Source organism: Eschrichtius robustus, chromosome 3 (genome assembly GCF_028021215.1).
Source record: "Eschrichtius robustus isolate mEscRob2 chromosome 3, mEscRob2.pri, whole genome shotgun sequence".
NCBI lineage: Eukaryota > Metazoa > Chordata > Mammalia > Artiodactyla > Eschrichtiidae > Eschrichtius > Eschrichtius robustus.
In genome coordinates, this window is record NC_090826.1 from 20,702,234 (window position 1) to 20,712,207 (window position 9,974).

At 41.5% G+C, this 9,974-nt stretch overlaps 1 protein-coding gene across 2 annotated transcripts; it reads left to right on the plus strand.

Moving 5' to 3' along the window:
* The first annotated feature begins 272 nt into the window (after positions 1–272).
* PDIK1L (PDLIM1 interacting kinase 1 like) lies at positions 273–9,437 on the plus strand. 2 transcript variants are annotated; one of them, XM_068539205.1, is made up of 3 exons: positions 273–464; positions 2,939–3,240; positions 7,257–9,437. In XM_068539205.1, exons 2-3 carry the CDS (start codon positions 2,956–2,958, stop codon positions 7,995–7,997), a joined length of 1,026 nt encoding a protein of 341 aa, XP_068395306.1. In that variant the 5' UTR covers positions 273–464; positions 2,939–2,955; the 3' UTR covers positions 7,998–9,437. The 2 variants fall into 2 exon arrangements, with proteins under 2 accessions (XP_068395306.1, XP_068395305.1); XM_068539204.1 differs by lacking the exon at positions 273–464 and adding an exon at positions 876–959.
* The last annotated feature ends 537 nt before the right edge of the window (positions 9,438–9,974 follow it).

Consider the following 9,974-nt stretch of genomic DNA (forward strand, 5'->3'; position numbering starts at 1 on the left):
CTCTCCACGAGGAGCTCGAAGGTGTCGCCGCCAGGCAGGGCGTGCGCGCGCTGCAGGAGCCAAGCTCCGGCGCCGCGGCCCCTTCCTCCCCGCCGGGGGCAGGGCGCCTCCGACTCGCGGCTGCCGAGCCCCGGAACAACGAGGCGCCGGCTTCTTTAAGGGAGATACCACCGCGCCAGCGGGGCAGGGGACGGCGTCTTCCTAGATGATCGCACCCAGCCCCGCGCCGCCGCCGCCGCTGCTGCCGCCTCGGCAACTGCACCGCCTGCAAACATGGCTCAGTGACTCTGACAAAAGGTGCAGCCTCCCACCAGGCGGGGCGGGCGCCAGGCCTCCCAGCTCGGGCTGCGCCTCCACGCGGGTCCGCGGAAGAGGCCCGCTTACCGCAGGCATCCCAGGCCCGCGCGGAGGAAGATGCACCAGGCGTTCCACCCCAGCGACCCCGCACACCTGCTCGCAGCTCGGTAGGTCGGAAATGGGGGCGGAGCGGGGGAGGGGAGGCGCTCCAGGCGCGCGCACCGCCCCCGGCCCGGACCTGCTGCGGGGGACCACTCCGGGGCCGCGGGCCGTGGACGCCCGCTGCGGCTGGAAGGCGACCAAGCCCTGGGCGTGGAGTGGGCTTCCCCGATCCCAGCCACCCCTGCGGGGAGGGGCACGAGTGGTGCGTTCCGGAGCGCGCGCCCCTTCCGCGACTCCCGGCTCGGGAAAGCCACGGGAGCCGGGAGCAGGCCAGCGGAGCGCCGGGCACGCGCCCAGTAGGACCGGCGCTTGGTGTCCTGCTCACGCTACGGAGAGCCGGAGGGGGGCGGGGTCTCGCGGCGTAAGGGGGTGTGTCCGCGCGCACCACGGGGGCGCGCGCTGGCCTCTGACTGGAGGCCGCGGCGGCGGAGGCGCGAGTTGCCTGATAATGGCGGCCTGCAGAGCCCGTGAGAGGGAGAAGCGGCGGCGGCTAACCTGAGGTAAATCTGGCCCCTCGGCGTGGCAGAGAGGCTTTGCTGCAGAGCCGAGGGCCCTGCACGTGCCTCCCGCCCCAGGAGGCCTGTCACAGAGCTGTCAGCGGAGGCATCCCGGGGAAGGCCCCGCGCGCCTCAGGCCTCCGGCCCCAGCAGCGGCCTCCTCTTCTGCCCGTGGCCGCCTCCCCAGGCCCCAGGCCTCAGTCGCTGGCCCCGAGGAGTCGGGCAGCTGCAGGACTGGCTCCTCGGGGTGAAGGGCCCCGGCAGGATCCCCTCCGGGTTTCATCTGGAAGTAGCCGGGGAGGGGGAGGGCCTGATTCTTGGCCAATGAGCGGGGCCCTCAGCCGCCGCGTCGGGCAACACCTCTGCCTAGGACTGGCCCTTCCCGGGCCCCAGCAGGTGTACGGCCTGGCCGGCCCGAGACCGAGCGCTGGGTGCGCCCGGCAGGCGCGGGGGCCCGGGGGATGCCGTCCCAAGTCCCCGAGGTTCGCGCGGGATGCATCACCGTGCTGTGTTTTGACCCAGGATCTCAAGGATTGCATAAACACCCTCCCTCCCCCTTATTCAGGGGCTCTCTCGTATGGCGATATGGGACAGCTTCAAAGGCACGAGCCACTTTGAGATGGATAGGAGTTGGCGATCCACGGAGAACAGGAATGTCCACTGTGTAGCTGGGGCAGAGGATTCTGTGGCAGGAAATCAGACCCTAGGAAATACTGCAGGAATTTGAAGAGTGGGTGTCCAGTTAAGAGGAAGTGGGACTAAGAAGCAATCTCAGAAGCTTTCATTTTCTTTATTAAATCTATCCTATGGACTTAGAGTAGCCAGTCCCAATTTCACAGGCTCTAGGGTCGGTAGCTTTTTGTTCCCCTAAACTGTACAATATAAAAATTGTTCAGTCTCAGGTTACTTTTCTTGCCCATGCTGGCGTTGTACAAATGAGAATTTGTTCCTGAAGCTCTTCAGAATCTTGACATTCTTCGGAATGGGGAGGCACACTTTAGACTTTCTTGATTCAACACGTGAGCGTTTCCGTGTAGGGCCTTTGCTCCTGCCTTTAAATGATTTATCAAATTGAATTCCAAAGAACTCCCTCAGAGAACCCCTTAATATGCAGGACAGTTTTCATTGGCAAAAATGACCTAGATCTAAATAACTATTGCTAAAACAACAACAAAATTTAACCGTATTCTAAGTAACTTAATCTTTAAAGAAACATTTTTCTCCACAAACTGTATTTTCATTTATTTTGCAAGAAATAAGGAAATAACAAACAAAGTTAAAATAAGAACATATACAATTTGACCATTTACTTTTAAATAATAAAAACAACTGCACATTTTCACTTCTATATGTGATCTTGTTCACTTTCAGTCCCTAAGCATAAGCCAGGTTTTTGTATTTCTAACTGTGAGGGTTGGTTTTTGGTTTTGCCATTTTTATGACCTTTTATGTGTGTGTGTCAGTTTTCAGGAGAAGCTGGAGTTTTGTTTGTTTTTTCACAATCAGTAAATAAATGCTGAATTTTTTGGTTTATTTTTAGCAGTGATGTTTTGAAGCAGTACATGTAAGAGGCAGTATAGTGTAGTGGTTAAAACGAAGGCTGTCAGAGCCAGATGGCCTGGTTTCAAATCTCAGGTCCACCAGTTACTAGCTGTTTGACCTTGGGCATGTTGCTTAAACTCTGTGCTTTAGTTTCCTCATCTATAAAATGATCATAATAGTATCTACCTCATAATGCTGTTGTGAGGATTAAATGAACTTAATATTATAAACTGCTTGGAACAGTTCCTGATACATGGTAAGTACTACATTAGTGTTACCTGGTTTACTATTATTAAGATATTTAGATTTGCCTAATGTATAGCAAATATCGTTCAAGCACTGCAAACAGTGAGACAGATGATAACTAAATCGTGCATAAGAAGAAATGCAAGCCAGTAGGCAGACTTAATTTCAACAGAGCACTTTGTTGATTTTTCCAGAAACCTTGACCTTGAAGATGGTGAGTAGCCAGCCAAAGTACGATCTAATACGGGAGGTAGGCCGAGGTAGTTACGGTGTTGTATATGAAGCAGTCATCAGAAAGACCTCTGCACGGGTGGCAGTGAAGAAAATTCGATGCCATGCACCTGAAAATGTTGAACTAGCCCTACGTGAGTTCTGGGCACTAAGCAGTATCAAGAGCCAACATCCAAATGTGATTCACTTGGAGGAATGTATCCTACAGAAGGATGGGATGGTGCAAAAGATGTCCCACGGCTCTAATTCTTCCCTTTATTTACAGGTATGTGTGGTTGAATGGGAAATAGAAATGATTTGAAAGTAGCATTGGTCAGCAATAAGAGGAATGAAAGAGTCAGACAAACTTCTACTTTTAAATGCAGGTGTTTATATAGTTAGGAGTAGATAGGGGTCTGCCAAGAACTGAGTAGACGTTTGCTTTAAAACAAAGTTTTATTTAAACCTGTGATGCAAATACCTAAAAATAACATATGCCACCTGTTATGCCATGATACTTGCCAATCTGCATAGGAATGGGGCAACATAGGAACTAGAGAAGTGATCGAGACTAGAGTCTAATTAGTTCACTTATTTGAAATCAGTTTTTTTTTGGAACTGAATACAGAAGAGAAGGAAAAACTGTACAACCAGTAGTAGTACCCATAGGTAATTGGGCATTTCTTTATATATCACTGGCTTGAACATAAGCCTCTGCTGTTTTAGAAGGTTATTTAATGTCTTAACCATGCAATTCCATTGAATTTTCATGGAGTATATGGCGTAGCGCCTGAATGTTATTAACAGTGCTGATAGCTAACATTTGGGTTCCTACTCATTCCATGCTCTGTGCTCAGAGCAATCCTATGAGGAAAGTACTATTATTACCATCATTACAAATGAAGAAACTGAGGCTTAGAATAGATAATGAATTTATCCAGAATCACATAGTAAGTGGAGGAATTGGGAGCTAAACGTAGGAGTATCCAGCAGCTAAAACTTGTGCTCTTTTAACCTCTAGATTACTGTTTTGCCTCCAAATTACTCTTCTGTAGACCTGGGGAAAGCATTAATATAGGAAAACAAAATCTTTTTTTTTTTTTTTTTTTTTAAGATTGCCTTCTGCCATAGGTCAAAATCTCTAGTAGCTCTACACTTGATGAAGAGAAAAGATACTTAAGACATAGCTAGTTAAAGGCCAGAGCAAAATTTCTTAAGTCCAGTTATTCCTGGAATAGGAAACAACTTGCCATGAGTGTGTCTAAATTCAGAATTTACCATCAGGGTACAAAAGTCTGTTTTAAAACAACAAAAGCTTTTGGACTAGGAGCAACAAAGAAAACAAACGCATTATTCTGTGTAATCAGAAACTTGCAAGTTTCATTGTATGGTAAACAAATATCAGTCTTAAGAACCTAATTTATACTGCAAGTTTAGCATGCTATGCCCTGAAGTTTTCTCTCTTAAGATAAGGGATATAAAGCACAACTGTTTAGCCTCTGTTTGTTTTATTGTATTTTTTTCTAAAAGTCCTTATTATGTATGTTGCAATGATAGAAAATATCAGAAACATTCTTACCACATTCCCTCCTAAAAGTGGATAGAACCTTACTGGACTTAGCATTGAATTTTGGAGACTAAAGTGCGTAATCAGACTACAAGTGCAAAGACATTTAAACATATGATGTTTTTGCAAGTACTGATGGTATCCTTGAGTCCAGATCAAGCAACTGTTATAGTAACTAGGCGTTAACCAGCTAATCTTTCAAGGCTTTAAGATGTAAAGTACTTCCAGACTTGATTCAGTGATTTTTTTTTTTAGTCTAAAGTACCTTCTTGTTTAGTAATTTATTTCATCTTTTTAAAGCCTAATAGACCTGTGTTTGACTTGTGGCACTTTTTGATAGCTGTATGACCTTGGATATGTAACCCACCTTTTCCCAGCAACTGTATCTTCATATGTAAGGAATAATAATGTCTACCTTCCATGGGAGTTGTCAAAATTAGAGGTGATGTAGATACAATACTTGGCACATAGGAGGTATTCAGTAATAAGCAGCTCTATTAAAATTGTCTTTTCTATGGATTTATTTCATTAACCAGACATTCATCAACGCATTAGCAAGTGCCTACTCTAAATTTACACTAGTAAAGACAACCAATATTTACATGTAGTAAAGACAAACAAATCTATAGTGGGACCACAGGGTCTCTATACATGGTCTTACCATTCTGTACATAAATTTTTTTTTCTCCATGTTTTTCTAGATATCTTCCTTGTTCTCATTTGGAATCATTTCAGTCAGTTCCTGATAGCTGAAAACCTCACCTAGAAGAAATGTAAAACAAATAACAGAGGATACATCTTATGCATAGGAACTTAGTGGCCAATATGTATACTTGTGATGAGTGTCATGAATGAAAAGTACAAGATGATATAGGCACATAGAGTAGGGAACCTGACATAATCCTGGGGTTCAGGAATTAAGAACTGTTTCAACTGAAACTTGCAGGGTGAATAGGAGTTAGCCAGGTGAGTGACTGAGAAAACTTCCCAGGCAGAAATAACTGTACATACAAATGTCTAGAAGCAAAAAGCATGAAGCGTTCTAAAAATTGAAAGAAAATACTAAGACTGCAGTATACAGGGAGAGTTGTTTTAGATGAGGCTAGAAAGATCAGCCAGGGTCAGAGCACACAGGATCCCATAGCCCATGTTAAAGAGCTTAGACTATATCCTAAGAGAACAGGGAAGCTGTTAAAGGACTTCAGGCAGAGAACCAATGGCTAACATCCTCTACACGTGACAGTAAGCAGACTGGGATCTGTATTTCTGTAGCTCTCAACCAGGGGCCCTCAGACTATAGCCCTCAGCCTGTTTTTGTATGGCCTGGATACTAAAAATAGTTTTTACATTTTTTAAGAGTTGTTTTAAAAAAAAGAAGAAGAAAGAAAGAAAAGGAAGAAGAATATGGAACAGAGACCTTATGTGGTTTGTCAAGCCTAAAATATCTACTATCTGGCTTTACTCTAAACCATTATTTGAATTCTGGAAGTCTGCATTGCTCAAAGCTATTTAGGAAGTTTGCTTTTGAGAATGAAGACAGAAGAAGAGAAGAAATGAAGGAAGAGTGATGGTGCTCATCTTTAATCTCAGCATATTTAGTAACAGTGCACCTGGTAAATAATTGTATGATCTGGACCTTTCTGTTTTTTCATTTTCTGTCTCAGTGGCAAACACATGGAACAAGGAAAATGTATGCAAAGAAGACATCTGCAGACCATTGCAATTATGGCTGTTTGCCATTGGGGGAGATGGCATGGAGAGGCATTCTTTGCCTCTGCCCACCAAAAAGACAAAAGGAAATACTAGTAGATTTAAACATAAAATTAGTGGTTCACTCAATCTTCAGCAACTCCTCACCTTCCCTACTGAGTTTCTATTCAACCCATGGGCCTGAAAAGGACACCATAGGACAAATGCTTTCAAAGCACTGTATTTTAGAATGATAGTTCATGTTCAGTGAAGTAATTAATCTTGAATTTCAGGTAGTAGGAGAGTTATAATTAGATAATGATATAAGTAAAACAGTGGTTTATTCTAGATTTTCACCTTGTATCAAACAAATATACAAACTCAGATTTGAATTTTTATATCAAAATGCATGTATGATTTTTATAAATTGGTTTTTAGAAGCCATCTATTGATAGAGATAGCCAACATATTTGCATTCTGCTTGTAGAAGTTTATGAAGTAATGATGTCTTTAGTTTTATCAATGACTACAGGAGCACTTTATTTCTGTAACAACTGGTTGTTCCTTCATAATTTTCTCTCAGTTTCACAGATTATGTTGATAGTGTAAGTGCAATACGCAATAAGTAGATTTCAGGCAGTTTCATGGAATAGAATTTCCTAATTTGATGTTTATTCCCCAGCTGGCAAATCTACCTGCTGAAACTTTGATCTTTTCAGGAAGCTATTAACTAGACGGTTAGAGTTCATCTCCATTGACACATGTAGAAAATGTATAGCCAGTTGGATACTTTTCAGAATAAAGCTATTTTTAAATAAGTTTTTACCTCTTGACTTGGAGATTTGGTGTGTATTTGTTAGGGACAAAGTGACAGTTTGAAGTACTAAAGTTTAAAATAAAATGCACATATGAAAGCACTGACCAAATAAAATATTCATGGAATTTCCACTTAACATTGGAGACTAACTTAATCAGTAACTCTTTCTCTATAGCTGAATTGTATAAACTGTGCAGATGATTGTAATCTGTTTTTTTATTTCTTATAGCTTGTAGAGACTTCACTAAAGGGAGAAATTGCCTTTGATCCCAGAAGCGCCTATTACTTGTGGTTTGTGATGGATTTTTGTGACGGAGGAGATATGAATGAGTATCTGTTGTCCAGGAAACCCAATCGTAAGACTAACACCAGCTTCATGCTTCAGCTGAGCAGTGCCCTGGCTTTCTTGCATAAAAACCAGATCATCCATCGAGATCTAAAGCCTGATAACATCCTGATTTCTCAAAGCCGGTTGGATACCAGTGACTTGGAACCCACACTGAAAGTGGCTGATTTTGGTCTAAGTAAAGTTTGTTCAGCATTTGGGCAGAATCCAGAAGAACCTGTCAGTGTAAACAAGTGTTTCCTTTCCACAGCGTGTGGAACAGATTTCTACATGGCTCCTGAAGTGTGGGAGGGACATTACACAGCAAAAGCTGACATCTTTGCTCTGGGGATTATCATCTGGGCAATGCTGGAAAGGATCACATTCATAGACACAGAGACAAAGAAGGAACTCTTGGGGAGTTATGTAAAACAAGGAACTGAGATTGTGCCTGTTGGGGAGGCACTTCTGGAAAATCCCAAAATGGAACTTCTCATTCCTGTGAAGAAAAAGTCTATGAATGGGCGAATGAAACAACTGATTAAGGAAATGCTGGCTGCAAACCCTCAGGATCGTCCAGATGCTTTTGAACTAGAACTCAGATTAGTACAAATTGCATTTAAAGATAGCAGCTGGGAAACGTGACACATATATTATTTGCAAATATCTTGGATAATATGCTGCTTCTGTTTTAACAGTGATGCAACATAATGTGGCTGAAAAAGAATATAAAAAGCTAAACTCCACCTTTTAAGGGTTTAGATTTTATTGTGGGATTTTTTTTTCCTCATTTTTCTTAAGTCCAAGCTGGCCATTTTGTTAATATGTTTTAAGTATGTATTACCAATGTGAGTGTAAATTTTTTTAAATGATCATTGGTAGAAGTTTGGAAGGAAAATTTTCTAAGAGCCAAGAAAAGAAGAAAGTCCAGTTTTCTGGAAATATGTCTCTAAGTATTTTAGACATTCCTTGTCAGTATTAGGAATTTCCATGGAAGAAGAGGTTTGCATGCTGGTAATGCAACCTTTGAAGCTTTGTAAAGGAAACATAAATGTATATATTTATGTATATGTAAGTATGTGAATGTGTGCATTTTGCATTCCATATGAAAAAAATGCCACTTCTGTTTAAATTATTTGATGTAGGTTTGGGTTTTTGAGATTTGCTGGTGAAATCAGTGATGAAAAATAAAAGAACCTTCCCTCATCTCCTACCCTGTCCCTCCCTCTAATGAAATCATTCTAAGTTTTTTATTTTTATAATATTATACAGCTTTTTTTTTTTAAGGCATCATTTTAGAGAGTCTAAAATTATCTGATTAAACGTAAGTGAAATTAAGTGATCCAAAGCTGCTGAAGTATGTTTGAGCTCTCCAGCGCCCTAAAGCTGCAGGAGTTGAATTAGCCATGCGATCATGTGGTACAGGTTGGCAAGGACATTGATGATTCAGTCATACCTTCTTTAGATAACCACGCATTCAATTAACTAATTAAACCACTGCATTGGGACATGTCTGCACCTGAGCATCTGCAATCTGATACAGATCTGAACACAGGATTCTTCTGTATCTGAAAACTTTGCTGTATATGAACTATAGTAATTGATATATTTTTTATTTCAAGACTTTGTCTAAGCCTCAGCATCAAGTCGAAGAAACCAAATGAGCTCTACCCTCACGTTGCCTGCCCTAATATGGTCTCTCGTTTAATCACTGGAATTTCTTTCATTTTGGCACTAATGCTGTTTTCTCTTGTCTAATTTGACACAGTAATGGTAGTGATATGGTTGTATTCAATGTTGATCACCTTTTTCTAAAGTGGGAAATGATACTTACACAGTTCGGCAAATGGGTAAAATACTGTGGCATAAGTTATATCTTTCAAATAGAGAGGTTATCAGTTTTATACAATCACTTGGTATGGTCTGTGTCAAGAACCAACCATTATTCTTCTTGAAGTCAGTTTGATTTTAACCTCATATGGTTGTCTCCAATTTTTTTTCCTGTAAATGCAGATAGTTCAAATGTAAGGGAAGAAAGTTTTCCTAAAACAGAACATTAACAACCTTTAAGGTTGTTAATACTTTAAGACCATTGTATATAGATTAATCTTTATAAAGCACTAGAATCTTTGGTCAAAAGTTTAAAAAAAAATTTAAAAAGGTATTAGAATATTGAAATCATTGATCATTCAGTCTCCTCAGTTTATTGAACTTCCACAACTTTTGGAATATTCCTATCGTAATTTTTTCCTTATTTAAAATGTGTTCGGGGGACTATAAAAGGTGAAAAAGCACAAAAAATTGGAGTACATAAAATTTCTGAACTATGCATTACTTGGTATGAAGTTTGAATTTTAAACTGAAAGGTTTTATTAAAAATAAAACCTTTTAAGTGATAAAAGTCATATACTTTTAACATTACTCTCAAGCTAATAAATATAAGAATTCTTTTGGAAATTAGAGGTGGAAATACACTGGAACTTCATGATAATTAACCCTCTGGATAGCCAAATTAGTATAACACAGATCTGGCCAAGGGAATTGAGTTACTGGAAGTAAAAATACATTATAATGTCTAATCAATAACATGGCACTTCAGCAAGAGATTCATGATGACTTAGG